This window comes from Eleutherodactylus coqui, chromosome 2, assembly GCF_035609145.1.
Source record: "Eleutherodactylus coqui strain aEleCoq1 chromosome 2, aEleCoq1.hap1, whole genome shotgun sequence".
Classification (NCBI taxonomy): domain Eukaryota; kingdom Metazoa; phylum Chordata; class Amphibia; order Anura; family Eleutherodactylidae; genus Eleutherodactylus; species Eleutherodactylus coqui.
Genome location: NC_089838.1, coordinates 143,618,417 through 143,634,113, shown reverse-complemented (window position 1 = coordinate 143,634,113; position 15,697 = coordinate 143,618,417). Strand labels below are relative to the sequence as shown.

The window sequence follows — 15,697 nt, the reverse complement described above, 5'->3', positions numbered from 1 at the left end:
AGACGTCAGAGGAGGGGGGAGAAGGATCCCGGCTGCACACTGACATCACAGTGTGCTCCGGGATCAGTGCCTCTAGCAGTGCTGCTGAGTGCATACTAGCAGGGGAGCTGCGGTACCCCTGCCGGCATTTACTAATGTGGTGAGCGGCCGATGGTGACGAGTGCCAGCTGGGAAGGCTCTGAGTACCGCTTCTGGCACGCGTGCCATAGGTTTGCCACCACTGCTATACACTATAGTCATATATGTATATAATATGAAGAGAGTTGACAGCCCTGTATTATAGGGATTTGATGTGTAGATGGCACAGTATGGCATGTATAGAATATAAGGTGTATTGGGTAGACTACAAAATGTGGCATATAAATAGTGTAATATATGAGTGGACTGCATGGTGTATTGTACTGATGTACAGACTCCTGATTACTTTCCGAAACAAGTTATTTTAAGCCATTAAAAAGCTATAGAAATGGCAAACTGTGGAGCTGAACATTTTCTTAGCGCATTAAGAGTCAAGTTAATCTTCGTTACATCTATGCATAATACAAGATATACAGTGTACAGTCTGGTATGCGTACAATGAAACATTGGGTGTAATGAATGCGCTGCACAGCATGGCATCCCTACATATTATTAGTTTGCATTACCACAAATTACATCCTTCCACTTATCCAAAATACTTCTCCAAAATGTTAGGGGTGTTCTTACGCTGCTGGGAAATCTGTACTCTGGCCTGTGCCTACTGTATATATCTGTCTTATTATATAGTCACAATCACATTTAATAGATCTATTCATTCATCCTTTGCTTTTCTGCAGAGCCTTGAAGATGAGGATGATGAGGAATCTGGACAGAAAGAAAGGAAGAAAGAAGATGCCGTAACCCAGCAAAACACCCTCCAGAATGAATCCCTGAGTATAGACCCAAACGACTATCTGCAGTCGGTGAGGATGAGTATTTAGTACAGTTTTGTGCAGTCCCAGCAATCTGTCTTCATGTTTGTCTTTTTAGTTTTTTAATACACTTGACTGTGAACGGATTTGTATTATTTAATATGCCGATGCAAAGTATTAAATTGCATTTCCACCAAACATCAAAAGAGGGTGCACTGAAATGGGGCAGTCGCAATACCAGGCACTGCCTGTGAGTCGGGCTGGAGCTGGTTCCAACTTGACTCATCCACAGGATTATGCTTGTTTAGTCATTGCGAGTTATAAGTTGTACTATACATAGGCTTCCTTTGTGCTGAAGGCAGAACGATATATTCTAGGTCACTCCAAATGCAGTCCATCAGTGCTAACATCCGTATAGCTTCTGCTCGATAATTTACAGCATAATGCCACCCAAAGCACACAATTCCTCTATTACTGTAGTTAAAGTGGTTTTCAGGACTTTATTGTTGATGAATCAGGATAGCCAAATTATGGCAGCATCTATCCTTGTGTGTAGTTGTCAAACTGTATTTATTAATCCAGCATAAAGAACAACACAAGATGTTTCGACCCATATGTCATTTTTTATGTTGGCTAAATGAAGACGGTCAGGGACAGAGGAGGGGGGACCCGATCGATCCCACCTCTATCACCAATTCATCACGGATCGACTAATCCAAGTGCTTTTGCCGCTATAACCACGTGTCACTGCAGAGCCTCAATCAATCACTCTAGTGGGGTTGATAGAGTACAGGTGGATTTGTACCCAGGTTTACCAGGATCCTGCTCGCATGCAGAACAAAAGCTCTAATCGCCCGCTGAACAGGTCTAACGCCTCTAGCTCTCTGCAATACCCACACACACATGCTTCCACCACCAGCTTTTAAAGGTAAGCTGGAACCCAGACTATGAATTATGAACACAGTTTTTGGAGTTATGGTTCATTTTTAAAACGGACAAGGTTCGACTAATAGATTGCAGATTTATTCTAGAAAAAGACTAGCAATGCTGCATATCTATATATGTACAAACATATACAAAAAAGGATGTACAGTGGAGATAAGGTTTACAGGCATATACAACAGGCAGTACTGGAAGGAATAACAGAAACATACCAGATCTAGGATGTTCGGCCCAAGGTTCTGATCTGTGCAGAGTCACTGGAAGCAAAACGGGATAGTCCACGTGCTGTGGCGCACCTATGAAGGTCTGACAACTCGGTCCCTGTGCCTTTCACCAGAACACACCTCCCCCCCCCCCCCACCATCTCTGAGGTCATTCACGGAGGGGTTGGGGGTAGAAGCGTAGGTATCTGTGAAAAAAACATAATTCCCCATTTTGGGCCATATCTCTGCAGGAGATCCTCTGATCGGGAATATATGCTTGGCATATTTTCGGTCATGATTTTATCTACCCAGTGATACGAAGCATGCCCCGGAAATTATACCATTTGGGGGTGTTCTGGGGCCCACACCTCATTGTGTAGATGTGTATTCATCAGCTGGCCTGCCTGATTCCAAAGATCTAATTTTAATCAGGCTGGGACCTTCATACGACCAATAATCCTTATTAAGAGATTTTCTTCTGATTTGAATCTCAGGTGTCAATCCTTGCTGGCGGGAGTTAATTAGTATTCCCCCTGTCACTGGCTAACTTTATTGCCATCATGATCAAAGACTTCCTGAGACCAAATCAGATGTGAGGGAGCGAGAATATTGAGTCCACTGAACGTTTGCATGGTTTTGAAGAGTGGACAGTGAACATGTGATTCGGGGTGACCTTTTTCCAATATCATTATACTACAAAGACCATTTTAATACTACACACCCCGATAGATACTATCACTTTCTACATATTCTAATAATCTAGTGTCCATGAGAGATCTCTGCACTCGCATAAACTTTGCAAGGGGCATGTTGTATGTGAGCATGCTCTGGATTTGTCTTTTTATGCTATCCTTATGATAGGTCATGAGTCTAAGATTATGGGGATTGCCCCCCCCCCCCCCCCAATGATCGGCTGTTCTTCTGAGCGGTTGTGTGCCAGAAGCAGCATATCTCCGTACACTGTGCAGCAGATGTAATCGTACTGAGGGCTCATGTGTACGAAGCTATGCTATTTACAACATACATCAGCTCGGAAGAACAGCTGGTTTACAGAGTGCCACAGGTCAGACCCCCACGATCTAATATTGATGACCTATTGTGGTGATAGATCATTAATTTAAAAAAGTCCTGATAAACTCCCACGTGTACCTTAAATTTTGGTTCAACCTTAGGATCGAGCATGCTTAACCACTAATTACGGTATTTCATAAGTAGTGGTAATGAAATCAATGGAAAACCAATGGCTGATCCAGTTCAGCTAACAATTCTTCTGCCACTGTTTCTTTTACAGGCAGTTTGAATGTAGATAATATTTTAACCGAGGAAAGATTATTATCCCCTTCAGCACTCATCTCCTGTCATCTTCTATTTAGCAGTTCCTAATATAGTGCCAAAGTATTCCTATTTCGTAGTGCTGTACAGATTGCCATGAGTCATATCAGTCTGGTTAAAATGTTTAAAGGGGTTGTCCCGCGGCAGCAAGTGGGGTTATACACTTCTGTATGGCCATATTAATGCACTTTGTAATCTACATCGTGCATTAAATATGAGCCATACAGAAGTTATATACTCACCTTCCCTGCGCTGGCGTCCCCGTCTCCATGGTGCCGTCTAATTTCAGCGTCTAATCGCCCGATTAGACGCACTTGCGCAGAAGGGTCTTCTCCCTTCTGGTCGGTCCGGGCACGAGCGGCATTCTGGCTCTGCCCCCTTCTACGTGTCATCTCGTAGCTCCGCCCCGCCACGTGTGCCGATTCCAGCCAATCAGGAGGCTGGAATCGGCACACGTGACGGAGCGGAGCTACGTGTAGAAGGGGGCGGAGCCAGAACGCCGCTCGTGCCTGGACCGACCAGAAGGGAGAAGACCCTTCTGTGCAAGTGCGTCTAATCGGGCGATTAGACGCTGAAATTAGACGGCACCATGGAGACGGGGACGCCAGCGCAGGGAAGGTGAGTATATAACTTCTGTATGGCTCATATTTAATGCACGATGTAGATTACAAAGTGCATTAATATGGCCATACAGAAGTGTATAACCCCACTTGCTGCCGCGGGACAACCCCTTTAACCCCTTCATGTCCCAGGGTGTACGGTTATGTCCTGGGCGTGCAGTGTCTGTATGGCGCAAGATCGACAGCCAATCCCACTCCATACATGGCGGGTGTCTGCTGTCTTGGACAGCTACCACCTGCCCACAACAGCTGCGAGCAGCATTCATGCTGATTGCAGCTGTTAAACCTTTAAATGTGTCTGTAAATTCTGACTGCAGCATTTGAATGCCCAGATCGGTATTCGGGGGCATCGTACAGCCCTCCACAATGGAATTGTAAGGTGCCGTTCTGCTGTCATGGCAGCCTGGAGCCTTTTGAAAGCCCCCGGAGATACTAATTGCTTATTAAAGAATGTCTATAGCACGTCTTGTCTGAATACAGTATAATGCAGTACTATGGTATTGCATTATACTGTATGAGCAATCAAATGATGGCAAGCTCCAGTTCTCTAATGGGAGCTTAAAAATAAAAAAAAAATCTGTACACATAAGTGAAAAAAAATGTCTTTAGGGCTGATTCACATCAGTGTCAGGGGTTCTGTTTGGAACTTCCATCACTGATTTCTGCTATAAAATAGTAGGAAATAGTGCAGCAAGCTGTACTATTTCATCTTTTTAAAGTCTGGCAAAATACTGGACTGCAGGCTGAAAATCAAACAAACCCTATTATGGCCATATAGTACTGTTTCATTCGGCCAGGGAGTGCCGTTTTCCTACTTACAGAATGTAGCAGGAAAACGGCACTTTTTGACAATAATGTGAACGTGCCCTTAACCCCTTAAGGACATGGTCTATTTTGGCCTTGAGGATCAAGCCTTATTTTTTAAATCCGACATCTGTCACTTTATGTGATAACTTTTGAATGCTTCTACTTATCGATGCGATTCTGAGATTGTTATTTCATGATATAGTGTAGTTTCTGTTGGTGGTAAATTTTCATCAATAAATTTTGTCTTTATGCACCCTCAAAGTATTCAAAATGTCATTTGGGAAGTTTGTTAACTCTTTAGATGTTTCACAGGAATTAAAGCTAAGTGCATCAAAAATGTAGAACTTTTTTTTTTTTTTTTGCAGATTGTGAATTTAAAACCACTTTTTTTTCTATAACACAGCAGGCGTTAGTGGAGAAACAAAACTAAGGATTTACTATCCAGATAATGAAATGTTTAGAAATGCCCAATATGTGGACATAAACTGTGGTCGTCAGGAAAAAGAATAAATAACGCCAGAATTGCGCTTTTTTTTCTTCTTTTTTTTAGTCAACAAAAAATAAAAAGCGATCAAAAAGTCATATGTAGTCCAAAATCGTTCCAATAGAAACTGCAGGACATCCTGCAAAAAATGAGCCCTCGGACAACTATATCGATGGAAAAATAAACAAGCTGGCAGCAGAAAATATTTTTATTTTTTTCCAAAGATATTTCATTTTTTTAAACGTAGCACTGAAACAAAAATCTATAGGAATTTGGTATCTCCCTAATTATTCTGACCCATAAAATAAAGCTCTGTCATTTTTGCTGCAATGTGTACCATGCAGAAGCAAGCTCCCCCTCCCAAAGATTATGGAATTGTTTTTTTCCCCAGTCGTCTCTACGACAGCACCAACTGAGATTGCCTCCTCCTGATAGGACAGGAACACACTGAGAGGTTAAAAGCTCCCCCCCTTCCCCACTTTCCTCAGTGTCTTCCTGTCCTGCCAGGAGGCAGGATCTCTGAGAGGGGCTGGTGGAGAAGCCAGCCAGGATTACTTACAGGCAGATTGAAGGGCAGTGGGTTAGCCTGTCCTCCCTTCCAAGCCAGCCGACTCCCGGGACGCCACATGGGGTGGTAACCCCCGGGCCAGGTTCCTCCCGCGGCGGCCCATGGGGGGTACAAAGCGGGAGCCTCAGTCCCCCTCGTCCTCCCTGCAGAAGTTACAGCGCGGCGCTCCAGGAAGCCCTTCGACGGCGGGGCACCGCGTCACGTGTCCAGCGCGATGACGTCATCGCGTCTGCATCAGGAGCGGAGGGGGCGGGGCTTAGCGCAGGAGCGCGAAAATTAAAGAAAAATAGGAACCTGACAGAAGCCAGAACAAGCCAGCACTACAGGTCGCAAGGTGTCTGCAGCACCGGTATAGTAATGAGTGCTCCAGCCCCAGAGACAGCTGAAACCTCAGCCTCAGCGGCCGTAAGTAGCTAGTGCGGCAAAAAATACAATGCAAATATCCAGTGTATTGTGTGTGGAAAAATTGCGTATTTACCCGCAAAAATGCTTTGTCAGGGGGATAAAAAAGACATCCCCCCCAGAACAAAACTCAGAAAATGCGTGGAATGCGGGATAAAACTGCCAGCTACGTACCAGAGGCCTCTATGCAAGGCATACGTAGCTAGGCTAGTCAAAGAGGAATCGGGGGGATTCATGGAGGACGTTAGGAAGCTGGTGAAAGAAGAGGTTAGATCAGCCCTAACGTCACAGCTGGCGCCGCCAGCGAAACGCCAGAAAAGGGCGTATGTTCCTGACGAGCCTTCCGACTCCGAGAGTTCTATCGGGTCGGAGCAAGAGGAACAGGCGGCTGAGGAGTCCTCAGATGAGGAGGACTACAAAAGATACTTATTCCATCAGGGCGACTTAATGGAATTGATTAAGTCAGTCAGGGCTACACTAAAAATGGAAGAGCCCAGAGAACCACAAGATGAGATATTCGGGGGACTAGGGGAGAGGCGCAAGCATACCTTCCCTGTCCACAAGAATATCACCAAAATAAGCCAGAAAGAGTGGATGAAACCAGATGCAGGCTCCTTCTCCACTAGAGGGGTAAAAAGAAGGTACCCATTCGAGGAGGAAGTTTGCGCAAGCTGGGAGGAGGTACCTAAGGTAGACGTCCCAGTGGCCAAAGTAGCCAGGAAAACGACCCTGCCCTTTGAGGACGCCGTACAGTTAAAGGATCCCATGGATCGCAAAGCTGAGGGCCTTCTAAAGAAATCATGGGAGGCAGCAGCAAACATACTTAGGCCAGGGATCGCAGCCACTTGTGTGGCACAAACTCTGGGGTTATGGCTAGAACAGCTACAGCTACACCTATCCAATAAGACGCTGAGGGAACAGATCCTAAATTCCCTTCCGATCCTGCGTATGGCAGCAAATTTCCTAGCGGACGCCGCGGTCGAAACTGTCAAACTCTCGGCGAAAGCTACAGCCCGGTCTAACTCAGCCAGAAGAGTGTTATGGCTGAAATCGTGGTCAGGCGACCTAGCCTCAAAAAATAAGCTATGCGCCCTCCCGTTCTACAGCCAGTTTTTGTTCGGACCGAACCTTGACAAGATTCTAGAGAAGGCGGCCGACAGAAAGAAGGGATTCCCGGAAGAAAAGCTACAGAGAGGGAAGACCTTCTTCCGAGCCCCAGTGCAACAGCCAGAGGCCTACCGAGGCAAGGGCAAGACAGGCCGCTGGAGTTACCCCAAGGGTGGCAGAGGAAGGAACATCCTCTTTAACCCCCACCAGGGGGAGCCAAAGCAGAAACCCTGACGCCATACCCGTAGGGGCAAGGCTGGGGAGCTTTGTGGATCAATGGGCCGCGATTTCCGAAGGCCCATGGATCCCAAAGATCTTGCAGCAGGGATACCGGTGAGTGACGTTCCTGTGCGGGGCTCTGCGAGCCCTGCTCAGAAATATAGCATGCCACGATTTGTTTACCGCTCGAGATTTTGCGCGGCCAAATCACGGCCGTCTGCCTAGGATTGCGTTTGTTAACGCAATCCTATGGCAGCTTCCAGGGATGGAAATTCTGCTGGAATTTCCGCCCGTGTGCAGGGGGCCTACGTCATATACACTGAATGGCCAGTTTATTACCAATACCCATCTAATGGAGCATTAGTCCTCCTTTGGCCATCAGGCCTGCAGCAATCCATCGTGGGATAGCTTCCAAGGGTCAAATTTGTTTTGTGGGAGTATTGGCCCATATGGGCAGGATAGCCTCTTGTATTTTCCAGAAATTAGACGGAGGTTCTGACATGCTTTGACCAGCTGACAGGAAGGATTCCTCGGTTCATGCTGACCTTCCCATCAGGATGGTGCAACAGAAATCTGGATTCAAATAGTATATGGGTTAAAGGGCAATTTTCTAGTGTTTGTATTGGCCACTTCTTGCGCTTACCGCAAAAAACACCGCTCCAGTAAGAATAGATGAATCAACTATTTAACCAACATTTAAGAGTGTATTCAAACTTACTGTATGCAGTTCTGAGCTAAAGGCAAATAATTATCATGCTGCAAATCATGGGCATGAAGGGAGGGCTAAAACAAGAGTGCACACAGAGCAACCATCTCACGCACGCCATCATACGCAGGCTTCCTGGTTTCTTCTTTTTTAACTTTTCTTTTATTGACTCGTTGCGTAAAAACGCCGCAAACGCGCAATGTAATTGCATAAGTACCACATTTTCGTACACACCCATAGAGAACAATAGGGCTCTATTACACGTAATATATGGTAAGATAGAACATGCTGGGCCATTTTTTTTTTTTTGCACATGTATGATACGCAGTGAATATTACATGCAACAGCAAAAATCAATGCACTTGAATTGCCAGATGTGAGATATGCTGTCATGTGCAAGCAAAAAACACGGTGATATTCCGTACCACACCCCGATATAACCCTGCGTTTTATATGTAGCGTTTTACCATACGTTCGTGGGAGCTTGGCTTTAGACTGGATTTATCGTGGAACTGAAGTGCTACATTACTTAATTCTGTAAATCTGTAGATATATTTGAAGATTTGCCTAGCCAAGTACTGCAGTAATGTCAAATACTGAGGCTTTGTGTGTAGAAAGGAAATGGCTTTTATGCCTTTTAAGTCCTGTTCTTGTACTATTCCGTTTTGGGTGTTTAAATGTTAACAAAATGGCCTGATGAGTTAAATTTGGAATTTGTCATGTGTTTTTAATGGTGACTGATGGTATGTGAGGAATGTGCAGATCTGATGTAGTACATGCTCCCTAGTTAGTAAACAGTAGTCTTATGTGACGCTAGTTCTCCCATGCCTTGTGCTTCTTGATCATTGCCAAGACTGTAGAGAAACTAAACCATTTCCAGGCAAGCGGTCGGCATTATTCCCCATTCCTGTGCATATTATTGAAATGTGAATAGATATGCGTTTTGTTCCTGGAGCTTTTGTTAATAAGCACATTAGTCACTATGTCATCCCTGGCTGTGCAGGACGTGTCTGTGTTGCTGTACTGCAGATCATGTGGAATTAAAGAACAATGGTTGCTTGTCAACCGCTCGATGTATCCCCATAACTTCATTGCTGCAGTCCTACTGAATGGCTGTTGTATTGATGGAATGAGGCCATTCCTCATAGAATGCTCTCTGATATCATTTATTTGATTTCTTGTCACAGTGGCTTTTAGGCCGCATTCACGTGTTGCTGATTTGTTGCAGATTTTGTAGTGGAGTTTGGTGCAGGTCTGCAGCAGACTTCACCCCTTCAATTGAATTCATATTGAAGGGTTACAATCTGCAGCAGATCTGCTACATGTGAATGCATGCTTAAAGCAAGTCTGAGTTTTCAATACGTTTTCTAAAATATACCAGATTCTCCTAGACCTCTTATCTGTTGCTGCATGCTCCGTTTCCTCTCCTCAGTATATACTCACATAGAGGTGAGTAAGATTCTCCTCAGTATATACTCACATAGAGGTGAGTAAGATTCTCCTCAGTATATACTCACAGAGATGAGGTAGATTCTCCTCAGTATATACTCACAGAGATGAGGTAGATTCTCCTCAGTATATACTCACAGATGAGGTAGATTCTCCTCAGTATATACTCACAGATGAGGTAGATTCTCCTCAGTATATACACACAGACAGATGAGTTACATTCTCCTCAGTATATACTCACAAACAGGTTAGTTAGATTCTCCTCAGTATATACACACATAGAGGTCAGTTAGATTCGACTCGGTATATACACATAGAGGTGAGTTAGATTCTCCTCAGTATATACACATAGAGGTAAGGTAGATTCTCCTCAGTACATACACACAGACAGGTGAGTTAGAGTCTCCTAAGTATATACACATAGAGGTGAGGTAGATTCTCCTCCGTGTATACACATAGAGGAGCGTTAGATTCTCATTAGTATAATCACATAGAGGTGAGGTAGATTCTCCTCTGTATATACATATAGAGGTGAGGTAGATTCTCCTCAGTATATCCACATAGAGGTGAGATAGATTCTCCTCAGTATGTACTCACAAACAGGTGAGTTAGATTCTCCTCAGTATATACACACACAGAGGTCAGTTAGATTCGACTCAGTATATACACATAGAGGTGAGGTAGATTCTCCTCAGTACATACACACAGACAGGTGAGTTAGATTCTCCTCAGTATATACACATAGAGGTGAGGTAGATTCTCCTCAGTTTATACACATAGAGGAGCGTTGGATTCTCATTAGTATAATCACATAGAGGTGAGGTAGATTCTCCTCAGTGTTTACACATAGAGGAGCATTAGATTCTCATTAGTTTAATCACATAGAGGTGAGGTAGATTCTCCTCAGTATATACACATAGAGGTGAGGTAGATTCTCCTCAGTATATACACATAGAGGTGAGGTAGATTCTCTTCAGTATATTCACATAGAGGTGAGGTAGATTCTCCTCAGTATATTCACATAAAGGCAAGGTAGATTCTCCGCAGTATATACTCACAGACAGGCGAGATAGATTCTCCTCAGTATATACTCACAAACAGATGAGTTAGATTCTCCTCAGTATATACACATAGAGGTCAGTTAGATTCGGCTCGGTATATACACATAGAGGTGAGGTAGATTCTCCTCAGTATATGCACACAGAGGTGAGGTAGATTCTCCTCAGTATATACACATAGAGGTGAGGTAGATTCTCCTCAGTATATACACATAGAGGTGAGGTAGATTCTCCTCAGTGTATACTCACACAGAGGTGAGGTAGATTCTCCTCAGTGTATACTCACACAGAGGTGAGGTAGATTCTCCTCAGTGTATACTCACACAGAGGTGAGGTAGATTCTCCTCAGTGTATACTCACACAGAGGTGAGGTAGATTCTCCTCAGTGTATACTCACACAGAGGTGAGGTAGATTCTCCTCAGTATATGCACACAGAGGTGAGGTAGATTCTCCTCAGTATATGCACACAGAGGTGAGGTAGATTCTCCTCAGTATATGCACACAGAGGTGAGGTAGATTCTCCTCAGTATATGCACACAGAGGTGAGGTAGATTCTCCTCAGTATATGCACACAGAGGTGAGGTAGATTCTCCTCAGTATATACACACAGAGGTGAGGTAGATTCTCCTCAGTATATGCACACAGAGGTGAGGTAGATTCTCCTCAGTATATACACACAGAGGTGAGGTAGATTCTCCTCAGTATATACACACAGAGGTGAGGTAGATTCTCCTCAGTATATACACACAGAGGTGAGGTAGATTCTCCTCAGTATATACACACAGAGGTGAGGTAGATTCTCCTCAGTATATACACACAGAGGTGAGGTAGATTCTCCTCAGTATATACACACAGAGGTGAGGTAGATTCTCCTCAGTATATACACACAGAGGGGAGGTAGATTCTCCTCAGTATACTGTACATTAGAATATACGTATATAATCTGGAAGACTATATCACTGAGTTGTGTGTTTTTCACATAACTCCGCTATTTCTACTCAGGGGTATACAAGCGCACCACTTCTTTAGCTGCCTGATGTACACTGTGCATAGTATGCATCTGTAGTCTAAGACACTACATGCTGCTCTGACTGGCCAGCACTGTTCATGTGGGCAGAACTGGCCAATCAAAACAGCATATAGTGTCCTTGACTAATGATGCATTAAGCCCCATTTACACGGGGCGACTGTCAGACAAACGCTGCCCGACACTTGTCCCTGCATGTACTCATTCCCATGCTGTTGCACAGGAGCGAGTATCGTTGGCTCGCAGTGGGGTGGCTGGAGGAGATTTCACTCCCCGCTCTCCCCAACCCCTCTCTATTCACTTTAACAGCAGCCATTCAGTATTGAATGTCTGCTGTTTACACTGAACAATCCTTGTTCAGCCCATCGTTCATCGTTTATGCAGCCTTCAAAGAGGGATGATGAGCTGAACAATGATTGTTCAGTGTAAACAACAAACATTCAGTAGTGAAAGGCCGCTGTGTTAAGCTAATGGAGAGGGGTGGGGGAGAGCGAAAAGAGAAATCTCCTCCAGCCGTCCCGGCCCCCTGCTGGCCACTCTGTCAGAAAGCCAGCGATACTCGCTCCTTTGTTACAGCACGGGAGCGAGTATGTGCAGGGACGAGTGTCGGGCATCGTTTGCCTGACATTCGTCCCGTGTAAATCGGGGTTTAGTCTAGGACACTATATGCACCACTTCTCGTCAGGTAGTCGGAGAAGTAGTATGGCCATCTTTGTTTCTCCAGGACCAGAGGGTGACTTTAATCATCATCCATATCACTCCCTGATTGTGGCAAATTGTCATAGTAATCATGGTATTCCGTTGGCACAAAGAAATGGTAGCACTGAGGTGTTAATTTATTCAGGAGGAGTAACAGAGGAATGGCACAGCACAGAGTTATGAGTAATGTTTATTTAATGGCAAATACGATTCTACACTAAGATCGGCATGTCAGGATTGGTGATAGTTTGTCTTCAAAGTCCTGTAATGTAGATTTTTATAACAAGAGTGACATACAGTGTGTCACATTATGGCCTGCTAATGCTTGCTTTTTGTTTCCCTGCATCAGTTTCTGTCTTTTGTTATAGACTGAAAAGCTATGTAGTGAGTGCAAAGCCAGATTGTTGTTGGGCTTTCTGGAAACTTTTTATTTGTTTATTCAGTTGAAGTCCCAAAATGAAATGTGAACTTGTTTAGCAATGAACTCACGTAATCAGCATATTGTAGACTCAGTAAAGGCATTCCGATTTAATTTTAATGGTTATATTGGGAGAAAGAAGGAATTTTAATTTGTTCTTATATGTAATTTGGGTTCAAAATGATCACTTTATTGTACATTCCTTTCAGAACTAGAATACAGTGGCTTTTGTTTTATAAGCAAGCATTTTGTAGTTCAGTTGTGACATATCCATAGCAACGGAAAATGAAAGCCTGACTTAGGGCTGCGTTCATACAGAGTGTTTTTAGCACATAGTTCGGGCCGTTTTAGTATCCCACTGACTTCAGTGAGAATCCATAGTTCAGAGTAAAATTGACAGGTCAGTTCTTGACTAGTGATGAATGATAATTATTAGAATAATTGGGTTGGGATCTGCACACTTTTCCTAAAATAATTGGAAATCCGGGTGACTCAAACTATTAAAGTCAATGGGAGTAAAAAGTCTGGTTCACTAATTTGGCCTCAGAAGGTCTTTAATGCACCCACATAATAAAAAATCCTCTTCCTCACGATCTCTTCATGGACAAACTCATCTCTGCTCTACTTGATTATGCTTAGATAACAGATTAAGAGATGCTCCATTGCATTAAAGAGGTGGGGTAGATTCAACTCAGTATATACACACAGATATGAGATAGATTCTCCTCAGTATATACTCACAAACAGGTGAGTTAGATTCTCCTCAGCATATACACACATAGAGGTCAGTTAGATTCGACTGAGTATATACACATAGATATGAGATAGATTCTCCTCAGTATATACTCACAAACAGATGAGTTAGATTCTCCTCAGTATATACACATAGAGGTCAGTTAGATTCGACTCGGTATATACACATAGAGGTGAGGTAGATTCTCCTCGGTATATACACATAGAGGTGAGGTAGATTCTCCTCGGTATATACACATAGAGGTGAGGTAGATTCTCTTTGGTATGTACACATAGAGGTGAGGTAGATTCTCCTCAGTATATACACATAGAGGTGTGGTAGATTCTCCTCAGTATATACACATAGAGGAGAGGTAGATTCTCCTCAGTATATACACATAGAGGTGAGGTAGATTCTCCTCAGTACATACACACAGACAGGTGAGTTAGATTCTCCTCAGTATATACACATAGAGGTGATGTAGATTCTCCTCAGTGTATACACATAGAAGATTAGTAAATAAAATTAGAAAATAGCGTTAGATTCTCATTAGTATAATCACATAGAACTAGTCAGCTCTCCACTTTTCCACTTTTTCAGCTCCATGACGGAATACTAGAATGGAAATTTCAAGCATTGAAAAAAATTTCTTTCTTTTTTTGGATTCTTCTTAACTATTTGAAGTGATGACAATTTTTTAAATTGGACCTAGCATTTTGATTTTCAGTGACCTTGCACCAAAGATGACACATCTAATAAAGTTCAGTTTGTGACAGAGTAGCCGGATTGCTTTAGTTTGCTGCTGTCAGAATATTAGTTGGGCCTCTCAGATACAATATACTGTGACGGTTCTATGTTTGCTGGCATCTACATGTAGTTGGCTGCATGAAACTTCAGTGGTTGAAGCAGACATGATTCAGCAAGTCACATAAACTAGAGTTACATTTGGTGTACTTAAGATAGGATGTGGGATAGTCAGATTTTCCTTGTTTTATGCTGATGTTAAACTATTTGGAATTTGGCTAAAGAAAATGGCTTTTCAGCTCTTCTTCAAACCTTCATGTGCATGATTCCAAATATGGCTGTGCTGCAGGGGAAAATATCTAACGTTTGGTTACTGTGAATTTATTATTTACCGCTAATTTCGCTTTGTTTCTCTTTGTTTAGGAAAGAAATGTGCCAAACAGATATAAGAGGTAAGAATACAGCAAACCTGGAAAATGGATTACTGTTACATATGCTTGACTGGATAAATCCTTATATAAAATAGCAGCTAGCTTTCAGTGCTAATTTATAATGTACCTAGTTTACCCACAGCAGGTTCCAAGTGACCTGTACAGTTTACCACATGCAAGAAACCACAACCGTTCTGTCCTATAATTTAATTCACAGAATAGATGCCTAAAATATTACTTTTAATATCGTTCATTAAAAAAGAGGGACATAGTTTAACAATTAGTCAAAAATGAAAGAACCTATTTTTAAGTTCCCATAGATGAGACTGTAGCTGCCCAGTCAAACCGTTTGTACAATTATTAAGGTCAATGATAGGATTCAAACTCAGGGCCCCCGAGTTCCAAAGCCAGCAACCACTTAACCAGGTAGCTACCTTTATAAAGGTACTGCCGAAAAGAAAATGTATATAGTGGGAAATACGTGATAATCAAAGAATGCTGAAGTCCAAATAATTTAAAACCATCCCTAAGATGATAGAATAGTAATTATAGACAAACTCCCCTTAAGATAGTTCACAGGAAAATAATATAAATGTTTTCTCAAACTGGGCTAGAACTTTTTTTTTTTTTTAAATGAGTGATAATTAGTTATATTTTAGGGATTTGTTCTGTGAATTATTCTAGCTTTTCTAGATTCTTTTTCCCTTTAAGTGATTTCAGTGTCCTATAATTTAAGCATAGGTGGTAGAGATACCCATGATCACTTCCAACAGGCCCTCCTTGAGTGTTTTGTGAGGTAAGTGTATATATAACCTACAGTGGACACCAATCCCGCAGATGCTATGGGGCGGAATAAG

The 15,697-nt window shown here is 43.0% G+C and overlaps 1 protein-coding gene across 1 annotated transcript in view; it reads left to right on the top strand.

The window, feature by feature from the left end:
- PAWR (pro-apoptotic WT1 regulator) overlaps positions 1-15,697 on the top strand; it is a 92,671-nt gene that overhangs the window by 62,337 nt on the left and 14,637 nt on the right. Inside the window, exons 3-4 of the mRNA XM_066591698.1 lie at positions 816-941; positions 14,833-14,861. Coding sequence (XP_066447795.1) covers positions 816-941; positions 14,833-14,861 — 155 coding nt within the window. The remainder of the gene's footprint in view (positions 1-815; positions 942-14,832; positions 14,862-15,697) is intronic.